The following is a 27,168-nucleotide window of genomic DNA, read 5'->3' as shown; positions in this document are numbered from 1 at the left end:
CAGATGTTACATTCCTACTGCTAACGCAGCTTATCGCCTGTTTTTGGATCGCACCGCAGATTTGGCTGCTTGTTGAAAATATCGGGAAGTGGTGTTTTTGTGTTATTTTTGCACAGGAACGCCTACTCTGCATATTAACAGCGTTAGTTGTTGCTCTCATTTGTGGCGATTTATTTGCGGAAGCTATTGCTGGAAAACTAGCGATATTGGCTGTTTTCACCAGGTTGAGAATGGAATGATAATTTAAAATCACTGAAAAAAGTATAGGTTTAATGAACATTATAATTAGAAATTAGCATTTAAAAAACCTTTGAAATTCACTGAAAAAAACCATAGGTTTCAGGGACGTTATAGTTAGAAATTAGCTTTAAAAATGACTTCGAAATTCACTGAAAAAAACATAGGTTCCAGGGACGTTCTAGTTAGTTGGACATTTCACTCGTACAAAACAAAAAAGAAATTTGAACGTTATAGTTAGTAGAGCTAACTATAACTCGCGCCCCCGCAATTCACTGCTGATGACGTCACATATTACATCACTCATGACTTGGTCAGTGACATCACTGATGACATCACTGAGGACATCACTGATGACATCAGCTATGTGATAATCTGATGCACCTCCTCACACCCTAATCTAACCTTTGAGACACCCACTCTAAAATACAGACTACCATTTTGTAAACCATTGAGACATCAATAGCAGTCACTATATACCCACTGACTAATTCCTAGCTACACACACACACGCACACACACGCACACACATACACACACACTTGACAAAAGCTTTGACCCAAACACGTTATTTTGCAGAATAGATGAGTGCTATCATCTGGTGTGCCACATCCATCGTTCCTTGCATTGAACTGGATTTGTTTGATAGATATATATATCGATATAGATATATAGCGATCTCCTGTAGGTAGTTATAGTTAGGACCTAGTTTCCATAGGAAAAGCATTTTTTTACTTGCTTATAACAAGGAACAGTCTTGGGGTCTCCTACCCCTAGAGACCCTTAACACCCCTGGTTATTCCATCTACCATCTTGCCAAGTGCCAGGAGGCGCAGCTGCAGAATTGAGGGCAAGGGGAAGGATCCTCCCGCATTGTGCTAGAAAGTGCATCATCAAGCCAGCAGTGTGAATGTGTGTGGGCATGCCCGGGCGAAGCCCTGCCCAAGGGCGGGACCGTCTTGTACACATAGTCGCCTAGAAGAGGCTGGGCTGGGCCCACTCTCTAATATCTGTATCCTACAGCTGCCTCCATTGAAACACTGCGAGTACTTTCACCTTGGTTTTAGTGCCCTTTGAATCCTTAAATTTAGAGCCCCTTACCAAAGCAAGTCAAAAGCTAGTCCTTGATGGTGTAAAACTCTGAAGAAAAAATGGGGAAGGGCAAAGTCTCTGAGATACTAAACCAAACAGCAAAAAAATGTAAAAAGCCTAGTGAAGGAGGTTTACGCACTAACAAGGGCACAGCGGAACAAGCACACTGGAGGCCATAGACCATCTAATTGAAGAGGATGAAAATATATTAAATGCTAAAGCATCTAAAGGAACTGTCCCCTTGCTGAGAATCCGGAGATGTTTGCACCAAAATCTAAAACTGGCCCTGAAACAGCAGGAATCCCAACAATTGTTTCCCCAGCTGATGGTGCATTACCTAGTCACGCTGAGGTACCACTGTATCCTACGATTGTAGTAGCCTTGAACATTCCTTGCACTAATAGTTTCTCCCCCCTGATAGCTGATGAAATGATAACACTGCCTACCGATGCTACTGTGATCCTGATTCCAGCCTCAGATTCAGGCCCAACCACTAAGGATAGCTTACCTCAGCCAGCGGCTGTTTATGAAAGTCTGTCCTTGCTTCATCTTAAGTTAGACAAACTGTTATGCCTGGTCACTGTAATAGCTGAGAGGAGGAACCTGGGCTGCAACAACTCTGTTAATGCCGCATGCTTCTGTCGTTCCAATAACAACCCTCTATTTGGAAGCAACCAGGGACATAGTGTGAATGTAATTTAAACTGGGAGGGGGTGGGATGGGCAATAGGCTTGTGGCAAATTGCGCCCCGCCTTGCAGATTTCAAGCAACACCACGGATACCAGTTCCCTCAGGGGTAACAGTGACAAGAAGGCCTGGAAAGACTTCCAGAACCCGATCCTGAAACATTAGCACATTGATCAACTAAGATTAATGCCTACAGTCAGCAGCCATGGGCAGATGAGCAGCCAAAAACCGGGGCTTACCAATTCACCCAGGGTTGGATTAAGCAGTCCTGCTGCTGCTCATATTTCTTTGATCCCATGCTCAAACGGTTAACCTGAAAGATATCCTCTTAAATTTGAGAGTAACGTTTGAACATTGATTTATTTAACCTCCGTTCCAAAGCTGGGTAAGAATGTTTGTCAAGGTACTGAGTCTCTAACCAAGAAGGTTATCCACTGGATTAGGGTGAAGTGTGGGTGGTACGCTCTGACATTGAGTTTGCTAACAGATTCAGTAATGGACCACTTAATTCTGACTTTATAATTGTGTCCTTAATGCATCATTGGTGAATGGCTTGATCAACTTTGAGCTTAACACACTTCACATTGAACTTCCCACAGCCTCTGTAATTAAGATAAAATTGTCCCCTCCATCCCTGCACTCAGTTACTATTGCCCACCAACCTATCCAGAAGCAGGTTGTCCATCAACCTTCAGTGTGGCCTATCCCCCGGGGGCTTGAGCTGCCCAATGAAATTCTCTAGGTTGAATTTGACTCACCGACTACCACTTGACTATGAGGCCAAGTGTCTTGCTATCTCTGATACCACTCCACTTATTCCGGATGTCTTAGAGGAGGCCTAGCGACTAGAGAGACAGTTAAGATGGCCACTCTCTACTTTAACACTACTTGCCAGTCAGCTGTTATAGTTACCTGAGCTACCTATAACTTATGCCTCTGCAATGCGCTGCTTAGGACCTCACATATTACATCACTCATGACATGGTCAGTGACATCACTAATGAGGTGATAGGAGGGCTTCTTGGCCCCCAAGGTCCCTCAGCATCCAACTGGACTTCATCCCCCAACCAGTAGTACGCCAGGAGGCACATTTGCAGTGTGACAGAGAAAGGGTGTGCGGTCTCCAACAACCTCTCATGAATCCAGCTGTGTGGGACTTACTGGCGGTAAGAGGAGGGGTAGTTGGCCCCCATGGTCCCTCCAGAGCCAATGGGACTTAATCCCCCAACTAGTAGTGCACCAGGAGGCATGTTTGCAGAGTGGTGGAGAAGGAGGGTGCAGCCTCTGACAACCTCTCAGCAATCCCACTGTGTAGGACTTACTGGAGGTGACAGAAGGGGTTCCTGGCCCCCAGGGTCCCTCAGCATCAATGGGGACCTCATCCCCCAACTGGTAGTGCACTAGGAGGTGTGTTTGAACAGTGGTGGAGAAAGGGGGTGGGGCCTGCAATCACTTCTCAGCAATCCCCATGCATGGGACTTACTGGAGGTAACAGGGGGGGTTGTTGGTCCCCAAAAACTTTCTGCAGCCAATTTCGGCCCTGGCATCCCATGCCCCTGGGCCCGGCTTTTTTCATGTATTTATTTATTTTATTTAAAGGGAGGAAGCATCGAGCGGCCCCCCTTCCGGGCCGATTTAACCCCTGGGGACCCCATTCTTGTGCCCCAGCCTTTTTATTTATTTAATTAAAGAATAAGGGGGGCTTGCCCCTGAGCTGAATACAGCCAGGGGACGCCATCCTCCGGGGCCCGGTATCTATTGTGGGTGCCCTGGGTTGGCCCACTGACAAGCATTAAGGCCCCCACAGTCCATTCCGGCTCCCAGCCCCTTACGAGAGCTGGCATTGCTTTCATATAGAAGGAGCTACTAAACATGCAGCTACCTCTGTGTGAAACTAATTTAGCTCCACTTCCAGCTAACAAGAGCATATTTAAATGCTCTCACTTGCTAGCAGCGGAGTGCAGTTTGCTATGGCTTGGCTATGGCTTGGCGGGAGCAGTAAAATGATAATAGCAAACCGCTTTGTCCCCGGGGAGGGCACCCCGAGACATAGCAGGAGGTGGCCTGGGGGGGAGGGGTGGTGGTCCCAAGGACCATCTATGGCTCCAGGAGGGGAGATGGTGGTCCCCAGGGCTGCAGGTGGCCTGCCTGGCCCCCCCACAATAATTCAAATTAAAGCCCCGGGGAGGTGGCAGACCCCAAGGTTGTGTGGTGGTGAATAAGGAGACAAAAATGCCAATTCAAAATCTACCCACAATGAATTGAACAACGATGAGGAAGCTATCCATTGAGAGGGCTGTTGCAACAGAAAAGAGTTTATATTAAGGGAAATTGGGGACGTTCACTCTGCCTTCAAATTTAGGTCGCTGTTGTTTGATTAGTGACATACAGGGTTTTTTATTCTTCCAGAGAAATGCAGGTAATATTGAATGCAGTCTCTTGTAGAACTTAAGTGTAACCTGTAATGGTATATTAGAGAGTGTAAAAAGTTTGATAGGAACTAACATCATCTTAATGTTGTCAAGATGACCCCATCAAGATAAGTAAAGAGGATGCCATTTGCTGGTTAGGGAGGACATTTTCTGAATACATTTATCGAAGTTAATGGAGATGGACGAGGAGAGCGATAAAGTAAATTGGAGACTGAGGTACTTAAGTTGTTTAGATTGCCATTTAAAATTAAATGAGGAGAAATCTTGCCTAATGTTGAATTTGTTAAGGTGCAAAATTTCACATTTATCATTGTTCAGTTTATAGCTAGACACCTAGGAAAAGGAAGTAACTTCCAATGCATAGGCTGGGATTGAAAATTGAGGTTGAGAAATAAATAGTAATATGTCATCAGCATACGTCGCTAATTTAATATGCTGAGAATCGTGAGGCAAACCGTGCATATGAGCATTCTGACGAATCTGAGACAACAAAGGTTCTAAAGCCAAATTGAAGAAGAATGGGGAGAGGGGGCAACCCTGGCGAACTCCTCTGCGTAAATTGAAATAAGAAGATATTAATCCATTAACGCAAATGGCAGCCTTAGGGGAGGTATAAAGAAGAGATATTAAAGACACGATGTTTGGGCCAAAACCAAACCAGTCTCAAGTATGAAATGGATGAGACCAAATAACACTGTCAAAAGCCTTCCCGGCATCCAGAGCAATGGCTTCCATAGGATCAGGCAAACCCATGGATCTAGAAATGACATCAAAGAATAAGTGTGTATTGTCAGTAAGATATCTACCCTTTACGGAACCAGAGTGAGCTCTTCCCAGGAGATCAGGAAGGAACGATTCAAGCCGGAGAGCTAATTCTTTGGAAAAGATCTTATAATCCAGGTTAACTAAAGATATAGGCCAATGTTTTTTTTAAATAGTCGATCTTTGCCATCTTTTGGAATGAAATGTATATAAGCATCTAAAAATGAGCCAGATGAGGCAGGAGAATTAACAAAGCTAATTTGGAGAGAAGCATTTTGGAATAATTTATATAAAATTCAGCAGTAAAACCATCAGAACCACGGGCCTTGTTCTTTTAAGAGATAGCGGTTCAAGCTGGAGTTCTGATTGCATGATATCAGCTTCCAGAGAAGGAAAATCAACATAGGATAAAATAGCTTTAGATACAGAGGATAAATAACTTAAAACATCAGAATCTGAAGGAAGAATTTCCAGAGTATGAAGGGAAGTGTAGAATTGCTGGAATTGAGCTAAATTATCTGAATCTTTACGATGGAAGGAGCCAGTATCATCATTAATTTAATTCAATGCGTGATTTATTTTGTTTAATTTTAAGATATGTAGCCAACATCTTTCCAGATTTGTTTTGACCCTCGTAGAATCTAGCATTAGATTTGAGGAGATAAGAAGCTGCACTATCGGTAAAAACATTATTAACTTGGAGTTTAGCTTTAATGAGTTTGTTTAAAGAGTGATGAGTGCGAGAGGTATAATAAGAATGCTCAAGGCTTTTAATTTCAGCAAGAATTTGGTTAGATTGTGATTTAGATACTCGTCTTTTATTAGAGACATGGTTAAAAACCATGTTACAAGCTGATGCCTTAAAAGCATCCCAAACAATGGGAAAAGAGACATCTATCAGATTAAGAAGAAAATAGTCACGAACAAAGGTATTGAAGGAAGAAATAAAGGTAGTATCCAGTAGTAATGAATTACGGAATCTCCACCGTTTAGGGAAGGTAGTAGCGGGTAAAGATATCTAAATGCACAGATACTGGGGCATGATCAGAGATTTAGATAGAACCAATACCAATATCTTCTGAATGTAGGGATTGAGTCAAGTGATGTGAAATAAAAACATAGTCCATTCATGATTGTGTATGATGTACCGGGGGAAAAAAATTTAAATTCTCGTAAAGTGGGGTTACACAATTTCCAAGCATCTGTAAGGTGATGTCTTTGAAAAGCTTGTGCAAAAGGTTTTTGTGTTTTGTTTGGTATGTAAGGAGAGGAGGAGTTTCTATCTAGGAAAGGATTAGCAGGTAACTTGGAGTCACCCGCAAGGACTAGGTTGTCATCTGGAAGTTGTAAAAGCTTCTGTGAAATCAGGGTCCAGAATTGACAGTCAGGTGCATTAGGACCATAAATATTAAAAAAGGACAATCTGAACTTTATCAATGCATAATTTAAGTAATAACCACCTTCCTTCCTCATCCGTTTCCTGAGCAATCAACTGAACTTTTAAAGATTTGTGGCACAGTATTACAACACCATGTTTTTTCCCTAAAGCAGGTGAGAAGAAAACTTCCCCCACCCATCCCCTCTTTAACTTCTTGGATTCAGTGTCAGATAAATGCGATTGGAGAGTTTAAACCCCTGACCTTCCAGGAGACCATTGTCAAAACCATTTGAATAAGTCTAATTGAAGATAATCAGATCACATTGGAAAAATAATATAATAGAGCCATACAAATACTAAAGAAATAAACAGCTTGGAAATAGAGAAAATTGATAGGGAGGTAGGAAAATGGGAGAAGAAGTATGGAAACCAGACTGACAATGAAACTAAGAGATATATAAAGAGAGAATCCAATATCAGCTTGTAGATGACATACAAAACAAATAACAAAAAAGGGAAATATACCTAAGAATAATTTGATGAAGGTAGTGGGGGGACCACAAGGAGACGACATCGGGTCTGATTCACAAGGGGTGACAAGGCGCAGACGTGTCGGTGCGACAAAAACAATAGAAAAGATTTAACACACATATACCTGCAAGAATAATATAAAAATGGTAAGCCTAAAAAAAAATATTAACCTACAAAAATCCATAATGACAAGTCAGCAATAACATTGAGAAAAAGAGTTATATATATATGCAAGCTGAGGACAAAAACAAACAGTATAATATAATCTCTAAATAATGGCATTTTAACAGGCAAACTCAACAGCATAATGATATCATATTGATGAAGTTGAAGGATAACGTTTGCTCTGGAAGATTCAATGAAAGTCTTCAAATGAGATGGATCTTCCTAAGTTGTTGTTTTATCATTGTACATAACTTTGAAGAGGCACGGATGAAAAAGTCCAAACCGGGCACCCATAACATGAAGATCAGGTCTCGTATTGAGAATTTCCTTGCACCTATCCTCAGTGCTTTTGGTGTAATCCTGTGAAAAATAAAGATCATGCCCAGATGACAAAATTCTTTTGATGCTTCTGGCAGCAGAAATAACTAGCATGTAATGTAATGTAATGTAATGTAAGTGCCAATTTGTATCGCGCGGCAATCGCTCCAAGGAGCATCTAGGCGCCCAGAAAGGACCACCAGATGTTAGGTAGTCCCTATGCTTACTTGACCGAGAACCCATAGACCGAGAACATATACAGAGCATGAGCTCTGTATATTCTAAAAAATATAAGATGACACATCAAGGTTTCTTTGGAGGTGAAGCACTCAAAGGAAGATGACCCAGTTTATGTGCTCTTTGAATGTTGAGTGGGGGGCTGTTTAGTATTTGTAAAATCTGGGGCAAAACAGATTTAAAAAAAGAGATGGAGCCTGCCCCTTCTGTACCTTCAGGAAGCCTATAAATACGAAGATTATTCCTTTGGTTCCTGTTGTCAAGGTCTTTGGCCTACTTTCGTAAGGAGGAAACCTGTGCCTGCAGAGAGTTCACTTTAAGAGACATATCGCAAAAATTACTGAGTTGTAGCTCCGCCGAAGACAGACGTTGCTCCATAAGTGACCATCGATCACTGAGAGTTTGTAAGTTGGTATTAGTGTCCTCCATGAAGGGACATAAAGCTCAAATTTCGTCCAGCTAAAGATCAAGCAAAGCCACTGGTATTGACTTAGTTGGAGAAGGTGGGTCTTTTTTAAGCCTGTTGACTGTACAGAAGATTGAGGAGATGTGGTAGTCAACATAGAAGAGGACAAATTGGACTTTGTAGCAGAGGTGGAGTTCTCCATTGCAGTGGACGGAAGAGATGCAGTCAATATTAAGCAAATATTGCTGTAGAAAAAAACCACGTTTCGAAACAGCAAAGTATAAATGTCCTAATGCTTATTTCTGTATGGAGAGGTCTGCATGAGATGAAGAAAAATGCCTTTAACAAGAAGAAAAAAAACCAAGCAAAACGCCTTTACATCTAAGGCACCTTTGAGGAAGGGTTTGTCTTTAATTATGAAGCAGGAAACCAGCTGTTTAAGAGTGCCTCATCCTGCACTCAAAATGGTGTCAACTGCTGACGAGAGGAAGCGAGCCACTTAAACATACACGTCCCTCCAATCTTGGAAAAACATGAGCACGGTGACCGCCATGTATCGGCAGTAATTTCCAGGCATTGAAAGTTAATCACGAGATGGGAGGCCACCATCGCAGCATCTCCCAGAGCACCGCTGCCCGGAGCTTCACACGGACACAGACATCTTGCCCAAGCGGTAAGCCACGCCCCCCATTATTTGACAAATTAAGCACTGGTTCCAACACATGTTTTTTTATACAGGAAACAAAGTACTCTCACCATGTTTTTTGTTATATGTACAGATCAACACATATACAGTAAAAGCAGACCAAAAAGTTATGTCTTATTTAATACTCCGTTTGATTTCTACTAGATTGTATGCAGGCTGAACTTAGACTTTGCGTTTGCCACATGTGGAAAAAAAAAAGTTTCTCAGTTTGTAAAAAACACAAGAGTGGTCACTCAAGAGCCCCGAGTTCAGCTTCCTGCTGTGCATGCCCTTTGGCTGTGTGCATGAAGATTGGCCTCAAGGCACGGCTATTCATCTCCACCTCAGGCACCATCTTTCCAGGACCGGATTTAGTCCCCCAGTCCTTCTTGGTGCAAAGTGTTTATGTACTGCCTGCAAGAAGACTTTCAAGCAGGGGTACCGCATGTCTTCCTTTGAAGTGCAAGTTCTTGGCAGTCTGGTAGGAGGTGGCTGGTAAACGTGAGCTACCGCCATGCTACATAACCTAAATATATTTGCAAATTCCTCTGTTACCCAAGCTATATAAAACGGCAGCTTAATTAATAAGTGAAATGCATATTTAGAGATACTCTGTTTTGTTAGTTGTATTTTTCTGGAATCCTTTGATGATGATATCATGTTTTTCTCTATTCAGATCCTTGCTGCTCGTCAGCGAGCACGATTTCTACGACTGGCTCGTCCTCTGAAACCTGCCCAGCTGAAAGAGGCAAAGGAAAGAATCCGAAAGAAAACACTCATACAGCAGACACTGAGGTAAGCCGGGTTTTCTAAAAATGTTGTTCTTTGCTATAATGTTTTTTTTAGGAGTTTTATATAGCGTTGGCAAAAATGTTTTCAACTGCCTTCCATCTTTAAACAAAGTGACAACAGAGGAACACTTTCAAATCATTTACAGCAGATAAGACGGAAGTGTAACCTTATAATTTACCCCATTAAATCTCAGACTACGCTTTTTGCTCTTTTTCATCACTAACTCATTAAGTAGTTGAAAGCAGTTCACAAAATCAAGGACTAGCTAAGAAAGAAAACTACTTAAAACTGCTGTGGTGATAGAGAAAACAGTATGAAAATATTCTTGATAGGAAAGTACAATTTTTAAATACTTTTTGATAGATTTTTTTTAACAAAAATGAATATCAAGATATGGTAATCCAATAATAAGAAGAATTTAGCTAATATAATCCAACTATCATCCGTATGCTGAGCAATCTATTTAATATTCACTATCAGTAGGAAGATTATGTTCCAGGTAGAAAACAGTATATAATGAAAAATACAAAAAGACAGATGGAGAACAAAAAAATGAGCCATTGTTGAAAGGACGTTAAAACAAGCATTTGCAATGCAATCAGTCTTGCCTGTGGGACCTTATAAGTCTTTAGCTATTCAGCGCGTTATTGTGGGTTCAGCAACATTTACTGTTCTACTGTGCATGAAACAGTGGAAGGGTGAAGTACCACAGGCTGTCACCTGGTAACCTTTGGGACCTCCTTTAGCCACATAAGGTGCTGCACCCTGCAACATGGTTGGAGAAAGGACATGGCGCAGTGGCCAGAACAGCTGACTGGGGATCCATGTTAGATTGTGGTGTTGACTCAACATCCTGTGATTATGGGCTGATCCTTTAATTTACTCCGAACACCTCGATAGCTGCGCTATATAAATTAAAGCTATTAATTTAAAATAACGATCAGTAATCAATGCTGTGATCTCGGAGGTGGGGGCCGGCAAGCAGTGTTGTGAGGGTGCAGTACCACAAGCTGTTACTAGGTGTCCCTTGGGACCTCTTTTGGGCACATAAGGTACTGCACATAGCAACATGGATTGGGAAAGGATATGGCGCAGTGGCCAGAGTTGCCGACTGGTTAGCTTATCCGTGTTCGAGTCTGGCGTTGGCTCAAAATCTTGTGACTATGGGCTGATCCTTTAATTTAATTCGAGCACCTGGATAGCTGCGCTATATAAATGAAAGCTATTAATTTAAAATAACAATAAGTAATCAATGCAGCGAACTCGGAGGTGAGGGCAGGCAAGCAGTGTTGTTCAAGGGTGTAGGGGAGACAACAAAGTGAGATTAAATGAGGACAGTGCACTGCAAATTAACTAAGCAAAAATATGAGCAGTGGCCTTGGAAGGGTGGTGGGGACCTGTAAGCAGTGTTATGGGAGGGGTGAGGGGGAAGATATGGGGAGATTAAGGGATGGCAAGCAAATGAAGCAAACCGAAGTTTCATTGTACAAGTAAACAGAACACTTAAGGAGCAAAGAGCCAGGCCAACCAAAAAAAGAGCTATCTCGAAGTGTAAATAACCTGAAGAGTAAGAACACATGAAGCAGGGGCAGTCCTCATGGGAGGATGCAAAAATCCAAAAGGAGAGACTATTAAGTGTATTCACCAATGAAAAGCCAGCATTCTAAAGGACAGCAAGAGGAACCAATGAAAAAACGGGCGTTTTTGGAAGCTCATATCCTAGATGCAGCATATCTCAAAGAGACAGCTTATGCGCTGCGTAGGCAAGACCTAAAAACATCATTTAAGCAAAATATTCAAAAATGTCACCCTATATGTCATCATAAAATGGGCACTGTGGGGCCCATTAAGAGGTCCAGTGGATTTGTAACCCCGGGTGACTACCGCAAAGATGGAGAACAAGTTTTACCAGGTGTGGGAATGCACCCCATAAAAGCAAATGTTTGCCATACATTGTCCTCCTACTGAGAGCTGGCACAAAACGTGCACCAATGGCCTGGAATCAGGTAAAACATGTGGAATCAAACCCAATAATTCTGGGACCTGCATGTTCTCTTGTGCTTCTCAGGCCAAAAACATGTGATGCCTGTAAAGGTGCAGGGAGATACAATTTAAAATTGTTTATTTTGGTCCTGGTATCCCCCTTTTAATTACTATCAAATTTATTTTTTATTCAATTTAAGTTTCCTGAGTTTTCTTTGCATCATTATAGAAGAGCATCATCAACCCCTTGAATGGTTGTCCTGTGTTATTTGTGGTCCAAACCGGGAGTGATAATTCTGTAGGATGTTGTTACTCTTGTTCTTCATGTGAAGCTAGTTTGCAAGGGTATTTAAAATAAATGTCCCCAGAAATGAAAGTTGAGTATTCGGACCATATTTTTGAGGGTCATTGGGCTTCCTCTAGGTTGGGTTTCTTCTGAAGGAAAACAGTTTGTCTATTATAAAGGGCATGGTATGGCTGTTAGGGACTGATAAATGTTGTCAGATCACCAATTGAGAGGGAATTTAAGGTGGATCATTTTGGCACTCAGGAGCATAAGGTTTTATTGGTTACATCATGTGAGTCTGTGTTGCTAAAGTGTTGTTGAATTTTGTCAATCTTGTCTTTATGGACATTGAGTACTGTGATTTTCTAGAATGGATCCAGAGAATTTTTCTTCAGCAGTACCCCTGTGCTTTGGTAGGTGGCATTGGTCGACTCTGCATTCGTCGCTGGCGTCATGGGCACTTGAATGACATCGCGGTATCTACTTGGACGCCGCCCGTGCGCGCTGCAGTCAGTTTTCTATTTCTGCGCCAGCCAGCGCAGATCTTGCGAGAGCGGTCCCGAAAGCTTCAGTAGGCCCGGCGGTCGGCTCAGCGCCAATCGAGGTCCCGGTTGAGAGGGAGGTCGCAGGACCGGTTGCAGAGCCATTGCCACTCCTCGTCGAAGTCTTCGGGTAAGTCGAAGCACAAAAACAAGACAAAGAAGCACAGTTGCTCTTCGCGTTCTCCCTGTCTGTCGGCCGACGCAACGCAGGATATGGGTGGTAGTCACCCGGCTCCGCCAGTGGAGCCTGTTGGGTCGACCCCGAGCCTCCCTCCCTTTCTGGGAGCCAGGGTGACCCCTGCCCAACTTCATAGCATTTACGAAGCTCTTCATTCTATTTTTGGGCAGCCCAACTCCGCCGGCGCACTTTCGGGCCACTCTGACTCAGCGGGGGGCACTAGGCCTTCGATGCCTGTGGCTTCTGCTCCAGCGCCACAGGGCCCCCATGGATCCAGGCCTGGATCAGCGCTTGGCGACCTCGTGACACTTCCTCGGGCACCAGATCCAGTGACGACACCTCCGCCCCCTCCAAAGCCGGTTGTGTCCCCAGCCAACGTTGACCCAGCCTCCTCCTTAATGTGGACACGGAGCCAGACCGACGTCACCCGGCATCGGGACCGGCGACGACTGGTACCATTGTATCCCTGTTCTCCCCTGGTGATCCCTATCGCCCTGAGTGGCTACCAGAGGAGGTGAGGAGGACTGGGAGGGGGCTCTGGACCCTCTGGCTGACCATTTGGAAGAACCAGACTGGAGAGAGGAGTTGGTTGAGGCCCGTGGTCTGGACACTTCCCCAGACCTTGGCATGCTTTCTTCCACTACCGTGGCTACGGAGGAGGGTGCGTCATACGCAGTGGTGTTGCGTATGGCAGCTGAGGCCTTAAACCTTGAGCTTCCTACGGTGGTGGTTAGGACTACCCTCCTGACCGAGGTGCTTCAACTGGCAGCAGCCTCTTCGGAGCCCTTGCTACAGTTCAATGAGGGCCTTAGAGACATCCTTTTGGGCACGTGGTCCAAGCCCAACACAGGGTCTCCTGTGGACAGGATGATTTGCCAAACACCACCGTCCAGCTCCAGGCGACCCCATTTCCCTCTCTTCCCATCCTACCCTTGACAGCTTGGTGGTCCAAGCCTCGAATTCCAAGGGCCCATTCCCTCCCTCACCATCTGATAGGGAATCCAAGAAGCTGAACCACCGGGGAAAGAAAATATTTTCTTCCTCCAACTTAGGACTGTGGTCGGTGAACACTGCATGTCTCTTGGGCAGTTACTCCCACTCTGTGTGGGATTTGGTCACGCAAGTGCTGCCACAATGCCCGGTGGAGGCCCGGGCTGTACACTCCCATGCAGTGACCGAAGGGAGAGACGCAGCAATCCTGTGTCGGCTGTACACCGCCGACTCACTAGGTAGGACAATTTCCACGTCAGTAACCCTTAGACGCTATGCCTGGCTGAGGTTCACTGGCTTTTCAGGCGATGTCCAAGCTACTCTTTTGGACATGCCCTTTGATGGCCGTTGCATGTTCGGCGACAAAGCAGACAACGCGCTCGAGCGCTCTAAGGGCTCTAGGGCTACAGCCAGATCGTTGGGCCTCGTTTCCACGGAAGGGGTGCCCCGCCATGTTCCACCCAGAGGCACAGGCCTGCGCAAGCTGTCCAACCTCTGCGTGGCCTGGGACGTGGGGCCCACCGTCGTGGGTCTGGGAGCCAACGGGCGGGCCAGTCCACCAGCGCCCCTTTGCAGCAGCCTCCAAGCTCTCCTAGTCTGACCTTTCAGGGCCACCAATCACCAGTGGGTGGCAGGATTTGCCATCACCTCCCCCACTGACGCAACATCACATCAGACGGGTGGGTTTTGCAGATAGTCCCAAGGGGCTACTCCTTCCCCTTCGAGACTACACCTCCATCCATGCCACCTCAATTCCATCACAGGAAGTATGGCTCTCTTGGCCTAGGGAGCCATCGAGAGAGTTCCTGCCCCAGAAGTTGGTTGTGGTTGTTATTCCCACTACTTTCTGGTGCTCAAGAAGGACAAAGGCCTGCGTCTTATCTTGGATCACAGGAACATCAACTGCTTCCTCTGGAAAGAGAAGTTCAAAATGTTGACTTTGGCTCAGGTCCTGTCTGTCCTTGACCCTGGGGACTGGATGATAGCTTTGGACTTAGAGGACGCTTATTTTCACATCCCCGTCCTGCCAGCCCACAGGCGTTACCTATGGTTCATGGTAGGCCACGAGCACTTTCAGTTTACCATGCTCCCATTTGGCCTTACCAGTGCCCCTCGGGTGTTCACGAAAGTGATGGCGGTGGTCGCAGCTCATCTGTGCAGATCAGGTGTTCCAGTCTTTCCCTATCTCGACGACTGGCTGTTGAAGGCGTGCTCACCCCAGGCTGTCGTCTCCCACCTCCAGACTACTGCCAATCTCCTCCATTCGCTGTGGTTCACCATCAACGTGCCAAAGTCACACCTGATCCCCTCTCAGAAGCTCCTTTTCATCGAAGCGGTTTTGGACACAGTGCAGTTTTGAGCTTATCCTCCTGAGCAGCGAGTCCGGGATATTCAGACTATGATTCCGATCTTTCAGGCTCTATCCCGGGTTTCGGTCAGAATGACCGTGCGGCTACTGGACCTCTTGCATCCTGCTGGTGGACTATGCCAGGTGGCATATGCGGGCTCTGCAGTGGGACCTGTAGTTCCAGTGGGCACAGCATCAGGGGAATCTTTCCAATTGCGTCCAGATCTCAGAGGGCACTGCACACCAATTGCAGTGGTGGCTAACAAACCAGGATTGGGTCAACGGCAGATCCCTCTCTCTTCCTCAACCAGAGTTCACAGTGGTGACAGATGCATCACTTCTGGGGTGGGGCGGCCACGTGGGAGAGGTGGAGATTAGAGGCCTCTGGTCTCTGTAGGAGTCCGGGCTCCACATCAACCTTCTGGAGCTTCGGGTGATCTGACTTGCTCTGAAGGCATTCCTTCCTTCTGTCAAAGGGAGAGTAGTGCAGGTGTTAATGGACAACACCACCGCCATGTGGTACTGCAACAAACAGAGCAGGGTGGGGTCATGGGCCCTATGTCAGGAGGCACTTCATCTCTGGAAGTGGCTGAAACATCAGGGCATGTCCCTGGTGGTTCAACACTTGGCAAGTTCTCTGAACGCCAGGGTAGACAAACTCAGCCGCTGGTGCAGGATGGATCATGAATGACGTCTTCACTTGGAGGTGGTGCAAGGTCTTTTTCAGCGGTGGGGAGAGCCTGGCTTAGATCTAATCACCCCCGAAGAGAATGCGCAACGTCAGCTGTTCTACGCATTGGAATTTCCAAGTCAGCACTCACTCTGCGACGCTTTTCATTGAGAGTGGAGTTGTGGTCTTCTATACGCCATTCTGACTATACCACTTCTACCCAGAGTGATGAAGAAGATCAAGTGCGACCGGACCCAAGTCATTCTTGTGGCTCCGGACTGGGCATGAAGAGTCTGGTATCCAGAGCTGCTACACATGGCCATCGATCCTCCGATCAGACTGCCCCTTTAGGAGGATCTTCTGTCGCAGCAGCAATGGATGGTCCCCCACCGAACCTGTCCAGCCTCCACCTCCTTGTGTTGAGATTGAGGGGCGACAGTTGACAGCTTTTGACCTTCCTCCTGAAGTCTGTAACGTTATCTTGGCAGCCAGGCGTCCCTCCACCAAAATGGTATATGCCTGTAAGATGGAACAAGTTTGTGGCATGGTGTGCAGCAAAGGCTGTGGATCCCCTTTCTGCCCCTCTTTCTGAGGTTCTCCTCTTCATTCTTTCTTTGGCCCAGCAGGGCTCTGCGTTGGGCACTCTAAAAGGCTATTTTTCAGCCATTTCGGCATTTTTTAATCTTCCTGACCATCCTTCTCTTTTCAAGTCCCCTATTCTAGATCGCTTCCTTAAGGGCGTTACTCACTTGTATCCTCCAATTCCTTTCGTAATGCCTCAGTGGGACTTGAACCTGGTTCTGACCTATCTTATGTGTGCTCCATTCGAACTGCTGCATAATTGTCCTCTGACTTCTGATATTTAAAACTTCCTTTCTGGTCTCCATCACCTCTTCTAGTAGGGTGAGTAAGCTGCAGGCTCTTTCTTAAAAACCTCCTTTCCTGGGTGTTCATCCGGACAAAGTTGTCCTTCGCACAAGTCCTTCTTTCCTCCCCAAAGTGGTCACCTCTTTCCACATAGGACAGACCCTCACTTTGCCCACCTTCTTCCCGCCCCCGCATCCTTTTAAAGAAGAAGAGAGGCTCTGCCATCTGGATCAAAAACATGTGCTTTCCTTCTATCTGGATTGCACAAAACAATTCCGTTTGTATGATCAGCTCTTTGTTGGCTATGTGGGTGCCAAGAAAGGTCGGGCCATGCAAAAGCAACCATCTACCGATGGGTCGTTCTTTGCATCAAAATCTGCTATTCCTTAGTGAAAAAGGAATCTCCAGTGGGTTGTGCGCCCATTCCACCAGGGCAACTGAGCCACTACTGCTTTGGGATGTGGGGTCCCCTTTCATGACATCTGCCAGGCAACTACATGGGCTTCTTTGCACACGTTTACTAAACACTACTGCCTGGACAGCCAAGTCTGGAGAAATGGCTTCTTTGGCCGTTCTGTTCTCCAGGACTTCCTGGTAAGAACTTGGTTCGCAGACCCACCTCCGGTGATGGTATTGCTGGGGTATCTGTTCTAAGGTGAGGTATCCATAACTAATTGTCTCTTTCAAATGAACAAGTTACTTACCTTCAGTAACGATATATCTGCAAGAGACATAGATTAGTTATGGATCCCTCACCACCCCACCCATCCACCCCGTTCTGCGAAATGACTGCTAGGCCAAGGGACTTCCCTTCAGGGCCCTAGTGTTGTGCACAGGTAGTCAGTGTCTTGCATGGCTCTGTGCTTCTGTCGTGGAATGTTGTGTAAAGGTCCACCTTTACTGCTCTGCTTTTTTTAAAATACAATTAATTTTTAATCCTTTTGTATTTACTTGATTTGCGATCTGGGAATTCATTGGGGGGCTTTGCAAATTGTGTATAGGGAATCTGCTTTGGAAATATAAATATTTTTAACTTTTTTACCTGACTCGCGATTGGGGAATTTATTGGGGGGCTCTATAAATTGTGCACTCTGTATGTTTACTTGCTCTCCTGTGTTCGGAGTGTGTTACACTTCGTTTTTCTTCTGCACTCGCACTTTTTCTGAGGCCAGTTTCGGTCTCCATGGCCATTTTGTTGTGCCGTTTGCCATCTGCGTTCAGCGCTCTAGTCGATGCACGCCGCCCTCAGGTAACGTTACTTAATGGCATCTACTCGGATGCGCAGCGGGCGCGCCGGTGGCGCGCCAAAGTTGCGCCTAAGGCAAGCCCGTCTGCGCCTGTCCGCGCCTAGTCAGCGGCCAGGGTCAGTTATGCGGCCCAAGTCGGGCCCTTTGCTGCTAATCCACTGCGGTTGTCTGGTGAGTTATTGAAAACACTCCGGCCTCCTCCTTGTCCTTCACATGGAGGTTTCCCTATGGTCTCTCAGTTGGATTATGTTTGCTTAGATTGTGGGTTTACACTGACGTCTGCCATGCCCCCTGGTCATCTGCCTAATGAAGCTAAAAAGGCCTTGCGTATCAGCGCTGCCCTGATTAATGCTAGGTCTTTAAGAAAGCACCATATGAATGTGTTTGACTTGATCACCGATAACTCCCTGGATTTGCTGTTTGTCACTGAGACTTGGTTGGGCACTTCCTCCAATCCCATTGTGGCATTGGCAACACCTTCTGGCTATAAGCTTCATCGTGTGGACCGTCTAGCTGGTAGAGGGGGAGGCCTGGCTATTTTGTATAGGGAGGGATGTATGCTACATGGTGAGGCCTCCGCTGTGTGGAGTGAGTGTGAGGCGCTGGACTTTAGTATACAGTTCTCGCCTCACTTCACTCTAGGGGGCTCCCTTATTTATCGTTCTCCTGGTCTGTCGGAGGCTTTTTTAAAATCATGTGTGGATGCGGTGGCTGAACGAGCTTTACACTTCTCTCGCTATTTGGTTTTGGGAGATGTTAATCTTCATCTTGATCTTGAGAGACTGCTGACTTTCTTAGCTCCCTTCAATTGGCTCATCTTTCACAATGTGTTTCCCACCCTACCCATCAGGGGGGCCGTATCTTAGACCCCGTTTGTTCTAACTTCCCGATTCAGGTGGTAAAGCCCTCGCCTGTATCTTGGTCAGACCACTTTCTCATATGTTTTTCTTGGGAAATTACCCAGCCCGCTAGGCAGGCTGACGGCCATCGTCCACCAACTTTTAGTAAAATAGATCCCACTCAGTTTTCTAGCTTTTTGGCTGCGTCTCGGCCTTCTCTCCAGGTAGATCTCGAGGGAAATCTGTCTAGGTTTACTGACTGGATTTCTGCTTCTGTGTCTGTTCTTTCTGCACCTTGCCGGCCTAAGCTCGCTAGAGATTCTTCCTCCAAACCATGGTTTTCTTCAGAGCTGAAAGCCTTAAAACATGAATGTAAAATACTGGAAAGGGTTTGGCGCTCTAGCGGCTACTGCCCTCTAGCTAAACACACACAGAGTTGAACAAAAAAGCTACTATACTGCCATAGCAGCCACAAAAAGCTGCTATTATTCCCTGCGTATTGATCAAGCTAACAACAATTCTAAAGAAATATTTTCTATTGTGCAAAGATTTAGGTCTCCTAGTGCCCAAGCTCGAGCTGCACCAGCTTCGGATACTTGGTGTTATTCTCTTGCAAAGTTCTTTTTGGACAAGATTTGCACTATACAAGCCAGCTTTACCTCTTGCACTATGGCATCCACGGTCTCTCTGTCCAGATTCTCGCCCGCCACTCCTATTAATATCTTGTCGACTTTTGAGCCTACTGAGCTGGCCTGCTCTCTCAAAATTCTTAAGTCTTTGAAGTCGGGCTCTCCAACTGATCCCTCTGCTGCTACACTTTTGGCTGCGGTTGCGGATACTATCAATCCTGAAGTTAATAAAATCGTTAATATGTCCTTGCAGGAAGGTTTTGTTCCAGCTTCCTGGAAGCGGGCACAAATTCTCCCTCTTCTCAAGAAGCCGTCCCTTGACCCTATGATACCGGGAAACTACCGCCCCATATCACTGCTGCCTAGCCTGTCCAAAGTCTGTAAGAAGTTCGTCACCAAGCAACTGACTAATTTTGTTGAGGCGTCGGGTCTGTTGCATCCGGCCCAATCGGGATTTCGTGCCTCGTTTAGCGCCGAGTCTGCACTGCTGGAGGTGACAGAGACAATTTGCGAGTGTTTGGATGCCGGTGGGAGAGCGGCATTGATTATGCCTGATCTTTTGGCGGCATTCAACACTGTGCCACATTCTCTGCTTCTTGATCGCCTTTCAGAGATTGGGATTTCTGGCTCGGTTTGGCGCTGGATTGAATCTTTTCTGGAAGACCACTCCCAGCATATCTGGCTTCCTCCATGTGTCTCGGCATCGCAGCGGGTAGCTACGGGTGTCCCACAGGGGTCATCCCTTAGTACCCTTCTTTTCAAAATCTATGTCATTCCGCTGATCCACTTAGCGGAGTCACTTGGGGCTGAGGTGATGGCCTATGCTGCTGATACTCAGCTCCTCTTTTCCTGGGGTAAGGATGATGATTCAGTTCTTGCGGCTCAACACTGTCTCTCCTCGGTTTTTTGCTGGCTTGCTCAGGCACAGCTTAAATGTAATGAAGCAAAATCAGAGGTCCTCTTGTATGGTGTTTTTCCAGCTAATTTTCGAGAAGGGTTATGGCCCCGAGGCTTTCCCTTGCCTAAAGCAATGGGTACTGCTGCAAAAAATCTGGGGGTCTGGTACAATGAGAATTTGTCCTTTTCTACCCAGGTTAAAAAGCTGGTTGGGTCCTGCTTCGGTACATTGACAGCTTTGAGGAAGTTTTTACCCCTTCTTCCTAGATCGACTAAAGAAACGGTTGTCCGTGCTTTGATTTTGTCTCGCTTGGATTATGTCAATGCACTCTATGTGGGCATTTCTGGCTACCTCTTGAACAAACTACAGGTCATTCAAAATTCGGCCGCCAGACTCCTGCTAGGCATATCTCGCAGGTGTAGTGTGTGTGCTCATTTGCGCTCTCTGCACTGGCTCCCGGTGGAGTCTCGAATAAAATTGACATCCCTGGCCATTGCCCATAGGGCCCTATATGGCCTGGGTCCTTCCTGCCTTCAGAAGAGGCTCGCCTTCTATATTCCTGCGAGACAGCTGCGGTCATCCTCCCAATTTTTGATGTTGACTCCTAGATTTAAACGTCAGAGGCTAGGCGGGAGTTCTTTTGTGCACAAGGCTGCACTGGCATGGAATGCTTTACCCTTGGCGCTACGTAGCACTCAAGATTCTGTGATCTTTAAAAAAAAAAGTTAAAAACCCTTCTCTTTGAATAGTGCTTTGGTCTGTGGGCCCTTTCCTTAGTTCGCGCTGTGACACTCTGCCGAGTATCTGTGCGTGCTATAAATTGATTTAACATAACATAACATAACATAAATGACGTCAGCACGCAGGGGCGGAGTCTAGGTAGATACCGCGACGTTATTCCAGTGACCACGATGCCAGTGACGAACGTGGAGTCGACCGACAGTACCTACCGACATGCAGGGGTACTGCTGAAGAAAAATTCTCCGGATCAAGTCTGACGCCTGGGGGTAATTCTAAGGTGAGGAATCCATAACTAATCTGTCTCTTACAGATATATCGTTACTGAAGGCAAGTAACTTGTTCATTAATTTCATAACTAAGGAAAAGGTTAGACCACTCGCATGATATTTCAGCTTAAAGCTAAGCTAAAGAACTGCTAAATAAGGGATAGTTGCCACCAACGCAGCGGAAAAGCGGTAACCAGCCCATGCACTATGGAGTCTGGTAGGACCCAAAGTGATGGGCTTCACCTCCTCAGCTGTTTCAGATTTAGTTGGAGGGTCAAGAGACCCACACCCCTACGGCAGTACATCCAGCAGAGAGAGACAAAATATATCTGAATCAACACCTATTTGGATTGCAAATAATAAGCCTCACCCCCACTGAAAATCCTGCACTATCACATAATTCTACACTCATTCCACACCATGCTCGTTGGACCAAGGCATCCCAACCGCAATGCATGTGGAGCTACTTTAGATGCACCTATGATGGCAGCAAAGCTGTGCACCAAGAAGCCAAGTAATTGGTGAATGAGCTGTATTGAAAAACAGAGTAAAATAACATGAGCTTGAGACAATGGAGATGGCCAACCAGTTCCTTTTATTTTTCCTTTGCCAAATACCTCAATAGTAAATAGGAGTCTACTGAGGGGCTAGTTGAGGATCGTTGATTGTGGATACATAATTTGTTTAGCCCTTATTACCTTGGTGTTGGCTATGAGGAGCTACAGTAAAGACAAGTAACTAGGAGTGAAGAATTTGAAGATTTCTGTGAACTTTCTGATCCTAGCTTTCAACCAGAAGTCACTGAGCCAGACTTTCCAATGATGTCGCCAGGATGACCAAGGGGAACCTCTAACTTATGTCCATGTGTGCTTGTGTGCCATTTAGTCTTTAAAGTTTAATTCAGATACATGGCGCAGGACTGTGGGGGTACGCAAATGTGAAGTCGTGGCAGGTGGTAGAAAACACCTTCATGAAATATCTTTTAGCTGTTCCAGAAAGTGTTTCCACATATGTTTTCGAATAAGTAAGAAAGTATGCTGTTCCTAAAGAGAATTACTGGTGAAAGAAGAGATAAATGAGTCCCTGAGGTCAGGAGGAAAATCCTCCTTTAGGAAAAAGACCCTCACACACCCGGCAGACTAGCTGTCATATGTCGTCAGCATGTGGCCCAGATGTAAAGTGTCATCATCGGGTCTGCTCCGAATCGGGGCGGCGCTGCAATCCCCGATCGGCGACCCCAATGGCGCCTTTTAATGGAGATCTTTATTCCATAGTTGCCGGTGGGTGAATGCAGGTAAGGGCCTTCAAGTGAGAAGTGTGTGGTGAGGGGAGTGTATTAAAAATAAGTAGTGGGGAACCTGAATGGTGTTTATTAAATGACTGTGGTCCCACTCTTACAATAAAAACAATAGAGTGCGTAATATTACAGTTAGATTGACTGTATTACGCTGTGGTTATAGATGGTCAACATGTTTCTTGCTTAAGTAAAGTAACCGCAATTCTTCAGGACCAGGTGATTCACACACTCATTGGTAGTGGTAGTGGCTTAATTTTGACACTTACCACACATACAGCACCCTAATAAGTGGTGACTAGTGCAGGTTAGGAAAAAATGCCCTTCACTGCAGGGCTGTAAAATCCAACGAGCTGGCGCTGGAGGCAGACACCGGATAGTACAGTGTCAGAAGTCCGTAGTACAGGACGCCTATCCACCTACCCTTGATCCACGCCGACTCGGGGGCATATGTTTGCCACGCTGAACTGGGAGAACCATATCTAGAAGACATCAAAAAGGTCGCTCCGGTTCTGTTATGGCATAGGGTCTGGACCACCGAGAAATGCGAATTTAACCGTACAACCCTGATTGATGTGATGAGGCTAGATAATAGCGGCAAGGTTGGATGGTTAAGCTATGTGAAGAAATTTCTTATGGCTATAGGTCTGGCAGATTATTACGATGATCCCTCTTATCTGCACGATATCCCTAGAAAAGCCCTGAAGGAAAAGTGCATGAAATACTTGGGAGAATGCAGAACCGCCACTGAAATGTTAAAACGGTGGTCGCACACCAGCTAATAACGATTACAAGCAAAATGCAGCCATATGTTAAGTTACAAATGAGTGATTACGAGAGGTATTTACTAACTCGTTTTAGATTAAACTTATTATTCAGGTCACTTATTTTCCCTAAAATGAATAACTGGTCGAAACATTTAAATAAATGCCCATGTGATGATTTGTCTGAGCAGTCAGACATTCACATTCTCTTCTTCTGCAAACTTTATTTAATACCGAGGCGAAGATGGATTGTGCCGATATTAAAGATCATGGGAGTAAATCGTTGTCGTCCTGCCTTTTTAGCTGTTTTAAGATTAGATAACATTCTAACTGTTCTATCTATCTCTGCGTTTTTTAAAAATGTTTTTAAACTTCGGAAATCTATAATATCCTGATTTGTGATATTATTGTGATTACTGCGTTTTATTGGATGAATTAATTTTGTTAAAACATGTGGTTTTATTTGTACTTTTATGGCTGTTTTGTTTTAATAACCGAATAAAGTTACAATTGAATTGAATTCAGATACAAAGGTAGACGTGCTACTTTTGGGGAAAACTCTCTGAATCAAACTAACCTTTAATCCTGTAATTTAGAATTCTAACATGTACATTTTTATTAACTTTGCAGAGAGTTTTTGATGTATGCTGCAATGCTATTCCTGCTAATACTTTTAGCATTTGGAAAGTTTTCCAATGATGAGTATCTACTGAATCATGCAGTCAGGACAGAATTTACAAGGTAGGAAGATGCATTTTGTCTTTAAAGAGTATTGAATTTAAATTCCATATTCTATTTTGCATACAAAATGTAAAATGGTCGGAATTTATCCTGTCCACCAGTTACTATTTTACCTGATTCTCTAATAATATATTCAATATATTTTTAACATGTTTTCAAGATGTGTTCAACTAGGACCACTTTTCCTGCAGTGATTATGAATGTGTGCTTGCAGGCACCTATTTGTCTACCGAAAGTGTAGTGTCCAAAAGCACAAGGCAAGACACAGTTAGGGGCCTTTGGAAGAAGCGGACTTGTATTTCTCTAAACAAATGGCAATGTAACTCATTCCAGTATGATTGATGGGGACTGCTGCTGTCTGTGTATGTACCAGAAGGCATGTTGTGAGTTGCAAACGATACAGCCGAAATGGGTAAACCAAAGACCAAACCGACAAGTTCATAGTCAGGTACGTAGGAACTAGGCCTGGGCAAAATTTCCGTTCCGTTCGCGGAATTTGCGATAATTTGGCATTTCCGCGTTCCGCGGAGAGCGCGGAAATGTCAAAATTTCCGCATTCCGCAGCTTTGCGATAATTTGGTTCTTGCTCGCGCTGTAAAATAATACATTCTCGCGCGCGATCGCCTTACCTGAATCCCCGCGTTCGCCGACAAGTTTTCCCGATCCGGTCGCGTTCTCCATGAGATGTTGTATTGTTTTAGCCATTTGCGCTGTCTCGCGACAGTTCGCGTCCGCAGTGACGTCCTGCGTCGCGCGATCACGTCTTTTTTCTCGCGATCATGCACCGCGAGACAACTGAAAACAAGATGGCCGCGCCCGCAAGCAACCACATGGGTAAGTTGGCGACCCGCAACCATGCAGAAAATCTCACGAACATGCCGGAAAAAAACTTCCGCATTTTCGCGATATTTCCGCTTGTTTGCGGAGATTTTTAACATTTTCGCGATAATTTGCGAAAGTCGCTTTCGCAAATTCCGCCCACCCCTAGTAGGAACCCTCTCCACCACTGATTGGAGAGATTGACGGACCACAGTCCTTGGCGGACTCCATACACTTACATTTTGATAAGGTCCTTGCCTCTATAGTTGACAATAAGACCTCTCTTCAGGTAGACATTAGTGCAGTGTCAGTGGGGCTGGGCCTGTTACTGACTGAACACCGTAAGTTGGCCGACCAAGTCAGAGGTAGAGACTTCAGTGGGAGAAATACAACAGGAGCATAAGGCACTGACCTACACAGTGGAGGACCTATCGGAAAGGGTGCGCATTTGGGAATGGCAAGCCGAAGATGCTGAAGTACGTAACTGCCGCACAAACATTAGGGTAGTGGGGCTCCCTGAGGTCTCAGAAGGGACTGACATGGTCTCATACCTGGAACGTTGGCTTCGGACTCCAGTAGCACCAAACCACCCTACCCCTTTCTTTGCCCTGAGGCAAAGGTGAAAAGAAGGTGCAGGACTCGTTAAAGTGTCCATCTCTAAATAACAAAAACCATAATAGAGAAAAGAGAGAAACATTCTTCTCTGAAAAACCCCCAATCGTAGTAGCAGTGCTCCGCATACTCTTGTGGTGGCGAATGTGGTTCCCCCAGAATATGAAACTGAGAAATGTGCCTTCTCCATGGAACTCTCAAGATCAAAATCGTGCCACTCTAAAAGCCAAATTTGCTGCACCACTGTCTGGTGTGCCCCCATGGCTCTTCAGTCTCAGTCAAAGCTGGTGACGTCAGTCCTAGGTGTGGTCATTTCTTCAGTCCCTGTGAAGTCAGTAGTGGAGTTATTTCTGAAGGCCGAAGTTAGCTCCATGGAACCAGCGCTGTATTTTTTTCCTCCTGCAGCGCTAAGATTTAGGTCATTGACTTTACCAGCATACATCCTGGAGGTTGCACACCCCGGCCATCTAAGACTCAAGAAAGTTAGCATAGTGCAAAGATTGAAGCTGAATCCTTTTTGACACAGATCCATACTTTAACACCTAAGAATTTTCAGGAGTCTGAGGAGCTTTTTGACTCTGCCTCTGGTGCGCTGTAATTTCAACAATATTATCTGCCTAAAGTTGAAGAGAACAATGGTGATGACAATTTATTTCCTCATGGGTACACCTGCGCACATCTACAAAAAAATGTGGCTAAAATGCAGCCTCGTTTCCAGAAGGACCTAAATCAACTGAGTACACTATCTGCATGGCAGTATTGAGGAAGGCCTTGGGAGTGTAAATATCCCTCATGAAACAGGGTTAGTAAAGTTCTCTGGTTACAGAAGTTCTGGCTGAAAAATATAATTCTCCCTTTCATTGAAGCCTTACAAGACCAAGGGAGGGAAACCGAGGAGAAACCTTAATCAATGCTAGCAATGCAGAGTTCAACTTATTTAAGTATGTAGGACTACCCAATGTGTCGAAAAGGGAAAACATTCCTCTTCCCATTTACTGAATACAGGGTCAGGTGGGCCCTAACTGAGAGCCAAGAGTGTCAATAACAGATTCCAAATTCACCAGGGAGCTGTAGGAAGAATTTCCATAGAGGAGTCAGAGTGGATCCCTTAACATAACTGCAAAGCAAGTATGGCTACAGGCGGTCATTAACCCTCTCTTTGGCAGCTTGAGCAGGGAGATGGGTATCACTAGTACGTTTTGTGTCACATAATACATTGGCATTGTTGTTTATTGTTCTTTTGACCTTGCTGGGAGACTCTGGCCTCACTGCTCATAATTACCACAGAAAGAAGATAATATAATGGGCCTCTGGGGTGGGAGAGCAAATTAAACAAGAAAGAATGGAAGTGAGGGATGGAGAGAAAGATGAAGAACACGGTGGAGAGGCGGGTGGCTAGATGGACTTAGAGGTGGGAGGATGGAGAAATGGTTGTATTGACAGAAAGAAGAATGACAGGGAGAAGGCAGGCGAATAATAGAGAGTAGGAAGGCTGGACAACTGATAGAAGGAAGGGAGAGTCTATGGAGAATGAAGTAAAGAAAAATGGATAGCTGGAGAGAGGAACAATGGGCTAATGGTTCAAGAGATAGATGCACAAAGGAAGAGAATGAAAGCAGGGGAGAAAAAAAGGAGGATGGTTTGATGGAGAGAAGGATGGATGGATGGATGGAAGGAATGAAAGGGCGAAAAAAGGGGTGGAAAAGAGAGATGATTGCAAAAGGTGTATGTG

At 45.3% G+C, this 27,168-nt stretch overlaps 1 protein-coding gene across 1 annotated transcript in view; it reads left to right on the top strand.

Moving 5' to 3' along the window:
* PKD1L1 (polycystin 1 like 1, transient receptor potential channel interacting) overlaps positions 1 to 27,168 on the top strand; it is a 1,386,277-nt gene that overhangs the window by 1,025,817 nt on the left and 333,292 nt on the right. Inside the window, exons 52-53 of the mRNA XM_085607392.1 lie at positions 9,607 to 9,725; positions 23,895 to 24,005. Coding sequence (XP_085463518.1) covers positions 9,607 to 9,725; positions 23,895 to 24,005 — 230 coding nt within the window. The remainder of the gene's footprint in view (positions 1 to 9,606; positions 9,726 to 23,894; positions 24,006 to 27,168) is intronic.

This window comes from Triturus cristatus, chromosome 5_2 (genome assembly GCF_964204655.1).
Source record: "Triturus cristatus chromosome 5_2, aTriCri1.1, whole genome shotgun sequence".
NCBI classification, from domain to species: Eukaryota; Metazoa; Chordata; class Amphibia; order Caudata; family Salamandridae; genus Triturus; species Triturus cristatus.
This window is presented reverse-complemented; position numbering and strand designations above follow the sequence as displayed.